This window comes from Oncorhynchus mykiss, chromosome 3 (assembly GCF_057628025.1).
Source record: "Oncorhynchus mykiss isolate SJ-2025 chromosome 3, ASM5762802v1, whole genome shotgun sequence".
Lineage (NCBI taxonomy): Eukaryota > Metazoa > Chordata > Actinopteri > Salmoniformes > Salmonidae > Oncorhynchus > Oncorhynchus mykiss.
The window spans coordinates 44,312,701-44,328,133 of NC_143024.1; the positions used below are offsets into that span (position 1 = coordinate 44,312,701).

General features: G+C 41.4%; 1 protein-coding gene across 2 annotated transcripts; it reads left to right on the forward strand.

The window, feature by feature from the left end:
• The first annotated feature begins 1,279 nt into the window (after positions 1 to 1,279).
• On the forward strand, positions 1,280 to 3,152 carry LOC110518743 (transcription and mRNA export factor ENY2-2). 2 transcript variants are annotated; one of them, XM_021596186.3, is made up of 5 exons: positions 1,280 to 1,416; positions 1,782 to 1,859; positions 1,955 to 2,025; positions 2,553 to 2,627; positions 2,715 to 3,152. In XM_021596186.3, the coding sequence occupies exons 2-5, from the start codon at positions 1,792 to 1,794 to the stop codon at positions 2,786 to 2,788; spliced, it is 288 nt and encodes a 95-aa protein (XP_021451861.1). In that variant the 5' UTR covers positions 1,280 to 1,416; positions 1,782 to 1,791; the 3' UTR covers positions 2,789 to 3,152. The 2 variants fall into 2 exon arrangements, with proteins under 2 accessions (XP_021451861.1, XP_021451855.1); XM_021596180.3 differs by having other exon boundaries at positions 1,280 to 1,410.
• The last annotated feature ends 12,281 nt before the right edge of the window (positions 3,153 to 15,433 follow it).

The following is a 15,433-nucleotide window of genomic DNA, read 5'->3' on the forward strand; positions in this document are numbered from 1 at the left end:
TCTAGAAAGGATGTGATGAAGTATCTGCAGTTTTTTTCTCATTGTCTTTCTCAACATCTTAAATTAACAGCTAAATACACTTTTAATCCCTGCTCTTTCCCCATGTATTAGACTGTGATGTAAGGGGTTATGCACAGATCATTCATCAAAATACTTCTGAGAAAATAAACATTTTCAGTAACCCCAGGTGGCTAATGGTTGGCAGGAGTACCCCATTAAGGAATTAGGAGACGGTGCCAAGTGTCTTAGAAAATCCACTATCATGTTTGATCCTCCTTTAAACCAACCCTAGGATACCATTTCAAAACTGCAGCAATTTCAGCCTGGTTAACTTTGTTTTCTAGTCACACTCTATTACTTCAACTTGTTTGCAAAACATTGTTATCCTATCCTTCTCTCCCTTGACTCATTTGAAAAAGAGTTTCAAACACATGGGCTGCATTTACACAGGCAGCCCAATTCTGATATTTTACCCAATTATTGGTCTTTTGACCGTTCACATCCTATCTTTTGACCATAATTGGGCAAAAGATCAGAATTGGACTGCCTGTGTAAACATGTTGTCATAAGTAGCAAATTCAAGGGGTAGCCCCAACCGGGGCTTGAACCCTGGCCCAGTGACTGTCAAATCAATACCTGAACCATTACGCCATAAGGTCAGAACTTCTTGACAAGGTCACAAGTTTTATATTGTTCCAATATTTGATTTCTTGAGCTAATTGTTTTCCATACAATTCTGAAGATTTTCCAGGTAGGATAAAAAATTTCACAAAATAAAGTAATATTTCTAACACCATATTAAAAGTGGTGCAACACCAGAGATTGGAAACTGAAATACTGTACTACAAATTGACTGTACTACAAATTGATGGAAGTTGATTTTTAGACAGCTAAAAAGAAACAGAACACCTGACGTCTAAACTGATGTCATAATATTTGTATTTTTACATTTTGTAATTTAGCAGTATCCAAACTGACGATCAGTGCATTCAACTATGGAGTTTCATGATTTCATAAAACAATCTTAACCCAGACTCAGGGTTATTCTTCTTAACGAATATTATTAGGATTGAGCAAACATCTAATACTTGCCAAAAACAGCACTTCATGGTCACGTGTACAATAAGAGGCATTGTAGGAACATAAAACTCAACTGATCTCATCTATGTAACGTTATCACTCTGTAAGAGTTGAGTCTATGTTATAATCCGAGTCCTTATTCAACTCTACCACCTAGTGGCATAACGATAGTACTTCATTAAAAGTTAGGAACCTTTTCTGGTATCAACGGTTTCCTGGGGGTCCTTATTCATTGTGGGACACAACAATTAGCTGTGGCGAACTAGCTCGCCAGTTATAATTTTATTGGCACTGTGTGCAACAGCATGCACTTTTCATCGAACGTTTTGGGCAAGTGTGAGATTTTTACGTCCTTGATAGCGATGTAGCTTGTTATCGCCAATTATCAGATAGTGAACGAGCTTGTTTGCCTGGCTAATGTCAGAAATACGTTAGCTTGTCAACAGTTAGCAAATAGCTAGCAAGTAAAGCCTAGCAATGGTTTATGCTGCTCGTAGTTTGTTCTAAAGAGGAGTGATTTAATGTTATCTACAGCCCAAATCTTAACATTTTTCATGATAGACAGCTGTCCACCTTGTTTGTAGACTTACAGTAGCTAGCTAATGTTAACTATTAAACTGATCCCTGCCTCAGCAGTTGACTAATGAAAGCTAGCTAGCTAACACCACAACATAAACTCATTCTGAATCTCACCTTTGCAGCTAAAAGAATATGAGCAAAGATTCCAAGATGAGAGCAACAATTAATCAGAAATTAACTGAGATGGGTGAACGAGAGCGGTAAGAACATTTCACAAATGTCTATTTAATCGTTATTAGAAGACCGATCAACTCTATGGTCACTACTGTTCTTGCTTGTTTTGGTTGAACCACAGATTGAAGGAGTTGCTCAGAGCTAAACTCACTGAATGCGGATGGAGGGATCAGCTGAAAGCTCATTGCAAAGGTAAGAGTTTTGCAAAGGAGAATTTAGCATTTTTTCAAACACCTGAAACCATTTTTTTCCAGCAATCATTATGCTTAATTCTATGTAAAAATTATATTGATATTTTTCTGCACATCAAATCTCTTGATCTGTCTGTATTGTCCTGTCTGCTCTTTTTTTTATTTTAATAAACTGAATATGCATCTCTGCTTAACATTCTGGGTAAAAGATTGAAAGGAATGTGAGTCTCATTCAGTACATTTTGTAATTGCTTGCTTTTCTAAAGTCTACCAACCTTGCCAGCAGGCATGCCGTTTAAAATTGTTAGACACACTAGCTACTCTAACTTCATTTATAGCCTGAAATGGCTCTTGGCAGCTAGTTATGAGATTGGGAATATATCTGGGCTAGCGAAAGCCAACTTCATAAATTGCTATTGTGGCTAGTAGTATGACAGAGAAAAACAACATTTTAAACAAAATAATTGTTTTATTATAAAAAAAAAAACTGTGTAACCATCATGCCACTCATCAAGGAACTGTTTGCAGATGTCATCAAAGAAAAGGGCTTGGAGCATGTGACTGTCGAGGACCTTGTGGTAGAAATCACCCCTAAAGGAAGAGGTATTTAGGCCTTTTTGTTGTTGTGTATACAGTACCTTTTTTCTCATCCCTCTGCTCATCCCTACTGTATCTTTATTTCCTCCTCAGTTCTGGTGCCTGATAGTGTGAAGAAGGAGCTGCTGCAGAGGATAAGAGCCTTCCTGGCTCAGCATGCCACATAATGGAACCAACGGGACCTTTTTTTTTTAAACCCCTTTTGCTATCAGTTTTTCGAGCTTGTTTTATTTTTGCCATCGTGTTATTACTAGCTATTTGATGCAATCATCCATCATGATTTAGACTTATTCAATTACTTTGTTCAATGTCCGATTTTAAGAATGAAAGATGTCTGTTTTTCACCGCCGGCAGTTCTTTACATGATGCAACGAGTCAACATGTGTCAATAACTGTACGTTGTATTGGAATACATAACATTCTATGCTGTTTTTAATCTGTGGATTGTCTTCTCATTTTGAGTTGGTTTGTCATTAGAGAAATGCTTTTGAGCGGAGTTGGTAATAAAGCTGGTTCTGGGTTTTGTACGAAGTTGACACTCAATCTTTTAGACTGTGTTACAGTCGGTCTGTGTAGATTAACTTTGTAGATTTAACTCATTTAATACTCAGATACTCAATTGAGTATCTGGCCAATAGTTAATCTCATACTAGAGGTACTGTAAAATAATATGCACAATAAAGAATCAAATGATGTACTTAAACTCAAGATATGGAGCTGTATGGGCAATTTACCTTGGTAATCTGAAACACACTACAGTGGTGCATTGAAACTTAAGGTGTCCTTTGACTAAATTACATCCCCTGTGCTTATAAACAAACATACATGTTCCCATAATGACGACCCTACTGCTGCTTTACTTCCTAGAGTAACAGAGTGGTCCTGACGGGGGAGCTATTGGGATGGAGAGGGGGAGATTACGAAAAGATAAACACAAGTGTTCACAGGGAGAGATATAACTCATGTGGATGCACCAAGGGACAAATAGCTTTTTTCAGATAGGGTTTTCAGATTATTCCAAGGTCCTGTGAGTGTAGTGTGTGAAATGAGCAAGTGTTCATGTGAGAGACTCCTTGGGTTGACAAGTTCAGAAACAAAAGTTATACCATGGTGTGATGGATAAAGGAAATCTGTAAAAAGTTGGCCACGGCCCCTCTCTACAATGTCCCGGCTGTTACTTTAAATACAATAGACAATCCCATGTAAGCCTTTCTCATTCTGGACACAACTGTATAAACTTCATATCACATCTGTAAAATACATTTTCACAGATTAGCTTGTAAGGCTCTGATCTGTTTTATAGTTTAGTCAATTCCACAAGATGACTCAGATCACTTTGTTTTGTTTAAACCACTCTTGTTACAGACCAGGAATAGCAAATAGGCTATAGATTACATTTTGAATGGCTGTGAACCCGTGCAGGGCACCGCTCGGCATGAGTAGCACATTGCCAGGTAGTGAGTGAGCCTTTGCACTGGTCACCTACTGAAGAGTGTTTTCTTAGCCGAAGGACCTGCCGTGACATCAGCCCATGTGACAACATGCTGATATACAGTGCTGCTGGCCCAGGGAGGGAGGCTGCCTGCCTGTAACCCCCCCCCCCCCCCCCCCCCCCCCCAGGCCCGAGCTCAGAACTCTAGCTGGCTCTTTTAATGGCCAACATCAATCCCCATGTTATCGTCAGGACAATCTCGCTGGGCCCCCAATATATAAAGGGTTCAACACGCTAGCTGGCCCTGCGCTGCCTATAGAATTACTGGTGAGTGACACATTTACTATCATACAGATTCTATTTACTTTCTCACTCCATTCTCGACTCTGGACCCACACAGTGCTGTTGAAGAGGCCGAGATACTGAACAGTAACCAGATGAAAAGATCTCAATGGCTTCTCAAATGAAAGAAGGACATAGGCTAGATCATAAAGCTTGAACTGTAAAAGACAAAGGTAAACAACACCAGATGGAGCCTATTCGTCCACTCAGAGGTCCTGAATACTAATTGGTGGAATCCTGTGTGGCGTGTCAGCGGCCTCTGAGAGACCAATCATAAAGCAAAGAGCACCACAAGGCTGAGATGACATCATCTGCACTGATGGAGATATCAAGCAGTGGCTGTGCAGAGAAAGAAAAAAAGAGAGTGTGTGTGTGTGTGTGTGTGTGTGTGTGTGTGTGTGTGTGTGTGTGTGTGTGTGTGTGTGTGTGTGTGTGTGTATTTTTCTTCAGTAATTGAAATCATATCATTTCAGCATGAAAGCAGCTGAGTCAATAGTTAACTGAGCCAAAAGTGTGGTCCTGTATATTGAGTCCCTTATGGGCAATGTAGTCTTTTGTCTAACTTGGCAACAAGTAATTGCCATAAACACATTTCTTACAGTACAAACAAAACTGAGGTACAGTAACATTATAAAAAAAATCCACACATGACAGCAAGGCAAAGCACATAAGAGAACTGTGAAATGAAATAATAATTGTAACATGGATGACGAAATAGGAAGGTATGCTGGTCAATCCAAAATATGTATTATAATCATTTTAACAACGCATGCACTTCATTGTTTTAGCATTTATGTGATCCGAGTTAACAATTGTAATGTCAATACTCCATCATAGAAGTTATATAGATTTAGAATGCATAGCTTTCCACACTGGAGTTTTGTAATTACATTTGTTGAATCAGATTACATAAATGGTAAACCAATTCAGTGTATGTGTGTTAAAATGATTATAATATAGATTTAAAATGTATTATCTACTCTGAGTACACCAAACATTAGGAACACCTTCCTAATATTGAATATGGGGATGCTGGCCCATGTTGACTCCAATGATTCCCACAGTTGTGTCAAGTTGGCTGGATGCCCTTTGGGTGGTGAACATGTTCTTTTTTTCAATGGAAGGTAGGCTTACTAGTATTGCATAAGCATCGTAAGCACAGAAAATAAATAGTCTAATGTAGACATCCCCCCTAATCAAAAGGTCACGAACAGTCACAAATTCCCATGATCCTATACGGTGTTGACTTTCTATAGTATCAGCATGTGTGAATGCTATGCTCAATGAAATTCTCTTTGAATTCCTTCTCTTAAATTTATGAGACCTTGCAACATGGGTTACAACTCTTTTCGAGCCCAACGCTCGTGCTCAATGCCATTTTCATTCTGGCTCTAAGGAAAGAGGGAGAACTTGGCATGGGGTTAACTGCAGTCTGAAGGGCTTTTTAACTGTATTTACACCCTGTTGTGTCTTCTGGGACCCGTTTTCCACACGCTAATGAGGCTAAGGAGCGAGGTCCGCTCTGTTATTCCTGGCACGGCCAAGTCCAGTCACAGGCATACCTCCTCTCGCTTTCTCTTCCCACTCAGTAGCCCAGTGCAAATACTAAATAAGAGGAAAGACATCATCCCTTTCAATGGTAAAAGCCAAAGCCAGGTCTGCCAAAGTTAACACAAAGCAATCTTAGGTAATGATCAGCAAATGTGTATTAAGTTCCATAGAGCATGACCACATCATTCTTGTTTAGCTCATGTTGGCTTCGTCTCAGCTCTTTCGGTAGGTGTCCTCATGCGCTTGTACACATGTGGGCACACGCATGCAGGCACACACGCACGCACGCACCCATGAATGCAAACTTACAACAACACGCATGCACATGTACGCACACACACACACACACACACACACACACACACACACACACACACACACACACACACACACACACACACACACACGCACACACACGCACACACACACACACGCGTGTCCGGGTGTGCACTCATAAACATAAACACGGACACACACAAATAAATGAGTAGGCAGCGTAGGCATCACTTCCCCTTTTTTTTTATAAGCAATTCTAATGGACTAGGCCTAAATTGGTCATTCATTGTTAAAACCTGTGTGAGGTTGCTTTACTTGCTACACCTAATGGATTGGGAGAACTTGTATTGCAGCCTATAACTGTACATTACAGAGACATGCACCGTCCTCAAATGATTACTTTCAAGAGTCAGATTTTCCATCGCTTTAGTACAATACACACGGGTGGCAAATTGCAATGTTTAGCTGCAGTATATTCCATTACCACTCAATTGACGCAATTGTCAATGATTTGCTCAGTCTAAAACATTTCATTCACCCATTTTAGTACACTACCTACAGCATAGAAGTGTGCAGGCGGAAAAGCTGGGGGGTCTCCATGCAACAAAACAGAGCTAGGGAGAGAAACATAAACCAGACATTGTTTACCCTGTTTCTGATGTAAAGGGCACTTACTGTCATGTCCAATGCTCCAGCTTAATTTGCTGCTGCTCTGCCCTTTGAAGTGTGTGCGTTTTCTATTTCCTGACACTACCTCTCTGACTCGCTGATATTGCAACTGGATACCTCATGTTTCCATGTTGGGGCTCTCGCTCTGTGCTGATAAAAACCACCAGAGAGAGGCTGCAGCCGGTCGGCCCGGTCGCAGGGATCCTTGGAGGCCCTCATGCATCCCAGACAACGCCACGGGGGATTACAGCATGCCCTGGCAGCAGAATGGCTTCACTTAAGAATTTCAGTAATCACTTTTAGGAGTGTAATATATTGCTGACCTTTGGCAGCGACACACGACCCCCCCCCCCCCCCCCCGCTCCCCACAGCGACGTGATCAAAGGAAGTGGCAGTGGCTATGCAAACAGCCGCTATCAGTGGAACCCTATTTCTCTGTCTTTCTCTCTCTCGCTTTTTCTGTCTCCCCCCGGATCGTGACTTGAGGAGGTGAAAGGGAATGGAGGAGGGGTGGGAGCAGTAGTTTAGGCCCTGATCCACTGCCTCCACTGCCCGCAACAGTCTAGTTATCATCATGGGAAAACCCCAGTGGGTTATCTCCTCTCAGCTGGAGCAGGCAAACACCATGGCCTGCCATGTGCTCCCAGACAACAGCGGCAGCCAAAGCATGTGAGTGTGAGTGCAGCGGTGTAATCTGGGTCATAACAGTAGCCAGGAGGCTTTATGTGGTTCCTTAAATCACAGGAGGGTCTGACAGAGCAGAGGGAGCGAGAGAGAGGGACAGAGAGAGAGGGACAGAGAGAGAGAGAGAGAGAGAGAGAGAGAGAGAGAGAGGGGGGGGGGGGGGTATGGGTATCTATAGCAACAATTAAAGTAATTACTGGTATGGAACCAGAAGAGATGCAGCACCATATACATCATAGTCAATGTTAATCACATAGGATACAGTATATCAATTCAAAGATTAATAGAGTGGTATTTACTTTACTACTCAGTAATACAGTGTAGGATTTGGATCTTTCTGACTGTATTGTTCTCATGCACGAAGTCGCATTGTTGAAGTCCATGTTTTAACAGCTTATATTACCCAGCTGAAACTATGGCATTTTTATGGACTATTTTATTGCCATATCCTCAAGAAAGCAACATAACATTTAAATCAATTATGAATGGGACCATTTCTGTAAACAATGCTTAATGAAAAACAGACGTTATAATTATCAGAGAACAATGTCAACATGTTGACCTTTTCAGGGAAATGTTTTTCAGGCACATTATTAAGATTTGTGAGACATCTGTTTATGCTAATTTGAGCTCTACTGTGGAACTCACACGGCTTTTAAGCCAATTTGGTGTTTTGCTGTATTTGGTGTACAACTATTTGTTTGATTCCAAGAAACACACATTTAACGTCTTCGTACATTATGTCTCAATACCAATTATAAGCCACTGAAAAACAAATGCTTAGAATTGACACCAAAGTAGCAACTACCCATTTCAACCAGACGATGGCGATGCATAACAGATAACCCACGGAGACTCTCCTGGTTAAACACAGCTACTAACTAGCTTTCCCTTTCTGCCGCGCTCGTTGAGAATACATAGAATAAATGAGTGCCCCTAAATCAGATATGGACGTTTTAAGAATAAACCAAAATGCTTTACTGTCTACTTTAGATATTTTTAAATATCATGACTAGTGTCAAAATAGCTCTTTTATCCAATATATGTCGCATATTGGTTTTGCTGCGAATGTGTGTGTGTGTGTGTCCTTCAACCCGGAGCAGCATCCCTCCACATTCTACAATCATTCATCAGATCCAAAACAATGTGATTCTTAGGTAGACACAGTTTATTGGATGGCATGACTAGGAGTGTTTATTTGACTCATTTGATTACAATGTGTGCCGTGTCATTAAACGACCGCAGGATGTCCTGTGCTTTTTATGAGGTTCTTAGACAAGCTTGGGAAAAAAGAAATGCTTCCTGGTTCCTACTACCACATGTTATGTCTGTCCTAGAAACAACAGGGGAAGATCCAAACAAAAACACTCGGTTGGACTGCAGTTATGGCCTTGTTTACTCTCGCTTTCAAACCCCAGGTCGACATAGGTCAACGTGGTTTGAAGGATTTCTAACAACAACTCTGTGATGTTGTATTAATTTAGCATCTTGACTGGAATTCACGCCAACACTGTGGTTATGTCACTCCTGTCTTTAATCATTAGCATATATTCCTGAGCACCGCTAATCAGCTGATAAGATTCCAGTGTTTAGTGTCTAAACTGGAGGAAAAGCACCTGCAATAAAAAAAGTCTCTGGCCTCTAGGAGGTGTGTGTGTTTTATGGCCCGGCTGTGACGCCATTGACGGGGCACGGTGCAATAAGCCAGATATCTCGACACGTGCCGTAGCATTACCGTAACACAGCCTGGAGGCGGCTGATTTTGTTGACAGTGACGGTGTTGAGTCGGAGATACGGTAAGAAATACTCATCATCTCTTCGAGAGAGAGAGTAAGAGAGAGAGAGAGAGAGAGAGAGTAAGAGAGAGAGAGAGAGAGAGAGAGTAAGAGTGAGAGAGAGAGTAAGAGAGATGAGTGGTGATAATGGTTATGCACAACAGGCCTTACCCACGATTAGGTATACTGATTTACACTATCTACTATCATGATCATCTCTAGAATCCTTGTCATCCGTCAGCATCATTGTCATCCGTCAGCGTCATTGTCATCCATCAGCATCATTGTCATCCGGCAGCATCATTGTCATCCGGCAGCATCATTGTCATCCGGCAGCATCATTGTCAGGTAGTGGATGAGTTTAATTTGCACTGTGTAAAAACCCTCTGATCACCTTGAAGATCCCTACTGGCCACAGACGTCAATTAAACGTCTATTTCACGTTGGTTCAATGTAATTTCATTGAATTGACGTGGAAACAGTGTTTATATGACGCCCAGTGTGGAGTCGTGTAAACGCAATCCGTTATCATCATGTTTATTGTTGTGATGGTCCTCCTCCAAGCCCTCTACCTGTCACATCCCAGGAGTCCTGGGTGAGCGTTTGTCCCCATGTGTGTGCGGAGTTGAGTGGCTGGCTGAATCAGCTGAGCCTCATGTGGCTGGCCTGGCCGTGCTCCCCATGACCCAGCAGGGCTAAGCCACTAGCTGCCTAGCACCTACCACACATTCCTGATGCTTTATTCCCAGGCCCAGACAGATTGCATCTCAGCAATACAAATCAGGGGCAAAATGTATTACTGTACTGAGCTGTCCTGTAACAGCCTAACCCGAGATACAATACACGTCCTGCATAAGAAGAAACATGCTCACACAAAGCCACAGAAACAGAGACGAAGAGATCAGAGACACGCAGACACGCATTTGCATACCCAGTTATTGTAGACCGAAGAAGCCTTCACATCCATAATAAAGCCTCAAAGTCACTCACACATGCAGGTTGCCATTTATTGGGATGAGTCTTGTCCTGGAGGCAGAACTAAGTGATTTCCGCTAGATGGGCCAGCTGCAAAGTCAACATTGGCCATATTGTAAAAATGCATGAAAACAAAAGTTCGTTTTTTGGTCTTACAGTTTTTCTCAATTGCTAAAACACTAAAACCCATTGGCTGAGCAAAGTTCTCAGTTGCCTGGACTCATTTAGCTAATTATGCAGTCTGTTGTTAATACCTTGAACCATTTCACATGGTAAAACACAATTTGCAGATCTCACTTAGACTTTTCAGCAAAACTCTAAATACATTCTCATTCTCAAAACACATTCTGCACTCTAATTCACATGTCATCCATACTGGTAAACACAAGTGGCAACAATCAAATACAAATAGAGAATGCATGTCATTGATTGAACACAACCACTCAAAATTGATTTAACCTGTTTCAAATGATGCGACACAACCAATATAAGCCAGTTCAGAGAGCAAACAGGTTGTTGAAGATGGGAAGGAGAAAGTCTGAGAATGGATAGAAGAAACCATGTGAAAGGACGAGGACGTGTGCGTATGCGAGGTGGGCGACGAGTAGGAAGAGGAGGAGGAGGGCAAGAAAGAGGAAGAGGAGGACGAAGAGGAAGAGGAAGACAAAGAGTAGAAATATCTGATGAAATTCGAGCAACGGTTAAAGACCATGTTCTTGTCCATGGACTGACAATGAGGGAAGCAGGACTTAGAGTGCAACACAATTTGAGACGATTTTCTGTGTCCACCATAGTAAGGACATTCAGAGAAGAGAACAGGTACAGTATACTACTGTATTTTTGTAATCGCAAATTTACTGTACTACACTATATGCAGCTGTTTCAATATACATTTGTAAAGTTAATCACTGTATGTATTGTACTGCATGAATATGTTTTGTAACTGCACAACTACTTTTTGTAGAATTGCAAGGCTGCAACATGCAGGTGGAAGGACAGCTATGTTCACTCGGGAGCAAGAGGCCGTTATAGTTGGCATGGTCCTTCAAGATAATGTAATACGACTCAGAGAAATCCAGGAACGAGTGATACAAGACAACACACACTTCCAGGGAATCGACAGTGTGAGCATTTCCACAATTGACCGTGTCCTCCATCGTAACAGGATGCGAATGAAACAAGTATACAGAGTACCTTTTGAGCGCAACTCACCAAGGGTGGATGTGCAAGTAAGCGTACATTCAGAAACATTTACTCTAATCCAGATTGTCTACAGTACTAACACATACTATGTGAATGACATTACTCTTCAGTACATACAATGTATGTGAATCAGAAGCTTAATTGTACTCTACAGTATAGCACTGTCTCTGTACGACTTACAAAATCCTACATACAGTATATTGTATTTCTACACAGACAACATTTGACTCAGAATCCTTGGACAGACACCATGAGTTCATCTTTGTCGGTGAAGCAGGCTTCAATCTAACAAAGAGGAGAAGGAGAGGCCGAAACACGATTGGACAGCGGGCCATTGTTGAAGTCCCTGGTCAACGAGGTGGCAATGTCACAATCTGTGCTGCTCTCAGCAACCATGTGTTCTACATCACCATGTTACACTCGGGCCGTATAACACCCAGCACCTTCTAAGATGTATTGCCAGTCTAAGAGATACTTTATTTGAGCAGCAGGTTCAAGAGCAGCAGGGTCAAGAGCTAAATGAGAATCCCATTCCCACCTGTGGGACAATGTCAGATTACACTGAGCTGCTCAGGTAAGGGAATGGTTTCACATCAATGGGCAGTTCAAAATGTATTTGTCACATGTGCTGAATACAACAGATTACTGTGAAATGCTTACTAACAAGCCCTTAAACAGCAATGCAGTTCAATAAATAGAGTTAAGAAAATATTGACTAAATAAAGTCAAACATGTAATAAAAAGCTACACAATAAAATAACAATAATGAGGCTATATTGTAACTTGTACACGTAGGTAGGGGTAAAGTGACTATGCATAGATGATAAACAGCGAGTAGCAGCAGTGTACAAAATAAAGTGGGGGTGTCAGTGTAAATAGTCTGGGTGGCCATTTAAGGTTAGCAGTGTGGTTAAGGTTAGGGTTAAAATTAGGGTTTGGTTTAAAATCTGATTTTATGACTTTGTGGCTGTGCCAGCTAGTGACCCAGTCAGGTCATCTGTGATACAAGTCAGTATTCAACGTCGATCCATGTCTGAGGACGTTGGGATAGGATTTGGAAACTGACCACTAGGGGCAACAGTGAGTGCTGTTACCTTCAAGCAGGTTTTGGTTTTGCTATGGGGTTGCGGACGGGGATGGCAGATTGGTGTGAGCAACTACCTCTGATTCCAAAGGTTGCAAGTTTGAATCCAGCAATAGAAAGTTGTTTTAAATATTTTATTCAAGCCTTAACCCTTACCTTAACCATTCGGACTTAATGCCTAACCTTAAAAATTCAGAGTTGACACTTTGAAATGTGACGTTTGGAACAACTCGGTAGAGTGACCACTCTTCAGAGCTGCCTCCAGAACAAGATTAACGAGGAAAAAACGCTAACCTGCCTCACACACACTCACTCAGGCAGACATACACACCCTTCCCTCCAGACTGCCGTCACAGCGATCCAAGCACAGCTGTCAAAACGCTGGTACTTCCAACACAACAATGGTGAGCCGGGGAGCAGGGAGGGAGGGCTGGGAGAAGGAAAGTCAGAGAAAGAGAGAGAGACAGAGAGAGAAACAGAGAGAGAGAGACAGAGACAGAGAGAAAGAAAGAGAGAGAGAAAGACATACAATCAGAGAGAGAGAGAGAGAGACAGAGAGCGAGAGAAAGAGAAAGAGAAAGAGAAAGAGAGAGAAAGAGAAAGAGAAAGAGAAAGAGAAAGAGAAAGAGAAAGAGAAAGAGAAAGAGAAAGAGAAAGAGAAAGAGAAAGAGAGAGAGAGAGAGAGAGAGAGAGAGAGAGAGAGAGAGAGAGAGAGAGAGAGAGAGAGAGAGAGAGAGAGAGAGAGAGTGGGTGATAGATGAGTTGGGACCTGCCTGGGGGGAATTACTAGAGAAACAGAAGAGAGACAGAAAAATGCAGAGCGAAAGAGAGAGAGAGAGAGAGAGCGAGAGAGAGACATACAAGCACACAGAGCGAAAGATAGAGAGAAATACAGAGAAAGGGAAAGAGAGGGAAATAGAGGGGGAAATAGCCCAGCCTCACATCAGCAGAGTGGAGTTTCTATGTGACGTGAACTGACAACTCAAGAGCTCTCAGACACTCTGGAGTAGAATAGGCCTAACTGGGATGGGGCGCTCCACTCTTCCTACTCTCCTCTCTGCTCTCTCTCTTTCTCCTTTTTGAGTCACGATTGTCCAGCGTTCTCACAACAGCTCCGGGAGTAGACCTCCGCTCACACATACATTATCTGAATCTAGCCTACAGTATGCCTGCACTCTGCGCAGACATAATAAGTGATTTCTCAGAATCAGGTCACATCAAATTAGGGAGGCATTTTATGGCGCCCACCCTGTTCCATCCTTCAGAAATTGTAGGAGAGTCAGTCTGCAAAAATGATATCCTTGTATTAAATAAAACCATGATCAAACGCTAGGTATAATAGGTTACAGTGTAACACAAAAACAATAAGCTTGTAATGAATGCCAATGTAAATGGATCTATTGTGCTGATCTTTGTGTGCTATTGTTAAAATGGCATTGTAGAATCTACAATAGGGGTAAAGAGATCAGTTTTATCTTAAAGTTAATCTGGGTCTGAGCTATGGGAGATAAGTCTGACACTGATAAGGTTTGGACCTTGCTTGGACTTGCAGTTTATCAGTGGGCAACCATACAAGCGTTCCATGGGCGTTCATCGTGAGACTAAATTATTTATTGACATGAGGTGGCTACACTACTACATACTGTATATGCTAGGGCTGGGGTCAATTCATTTTCAATTCAGGAAGTAAACAACATTTTCCTCATTGGAAAGCAAGGAGGAAATTGGAATTGGAATTTCAGTTTACTTTCTGAGTTGACTGATTTGGAATGGATTGACCCCAACTTTGATAAAGAAATAGGGCTGCATAGCTTGCGGTAATTTACCAAAGTTACCGGAATCCTTAGTAATTTGGGTAATTAACAGAAGATCTATGGCAATCTATCATAACTTTAATGCTTGAATAACTTTTTTTAAATGTACCCATATATAGAATAAAAAACATTGATCTGTGTCTATTAGTTTCTAGTAGATAGATCATATGGTTCAAGACAAACTAGCCTAATTAATGAAACAAGTATCTAATCAACAATGGCATTATCTTCAAGCAAATATATAAAGGATATTTCATTTTTTTAACCTTTATTTATTTAACAAGGCAAGTCAGTTAAGAACAAATTCTTATTTTTAATGACGGCCTAGGAACAGTGGGTTAACTGCCTGTTCAGGGGCAGAACAACAGATTTGTACCTTGTCAGCTCGGGGGTTTGAACTTGCAACCTTCCAGTTACTAGTCCAACGCTCTAACCACTAGGCTACCCATGCCGAAACCCTCATACTAAACACCAACTGTATTCAATAAGTTGATGGTTTATATTAAGGATAATGTTTTACAGCTTTTGTCATTTCATTTTCTATTTAAAAAAAATTGTATTGAATTATTTCATATATTTTACATGTCATACGGCCAGAGAGAGAGCCAGAGATAGTTATAGACACCTGTGATAATCGGTAGTACCCAAAAGGGCCACTAGATGTTTCGTGATAGATTGCATACAATCCTTGAAAGATGCCTAGCATTTGGGTAGTTTACCAGTAAATGTAGAATGTTCACAGTAACATACCCTACGTTTGCAACCTTATACATAAATACAGTAGGTCCTACGTCCTTAACGGTCCTATGTCCTCAGTAAAAGGTCACCAATCAGGGAGGCAATCCGGAAGCTGTTGAGGGGTTAATTGAGTGGAAAGGGGTCCCGAGGGAGCTTCTCTCTATTGTTGTTGTTGTGTAACAACTTGTCTAAAAATGCCCAGTAATCTCAGTCTACACAGGGGTTATTATAACGAGGTGCGAGGAGGAATGCGCCCAGGGCTGGGTTCC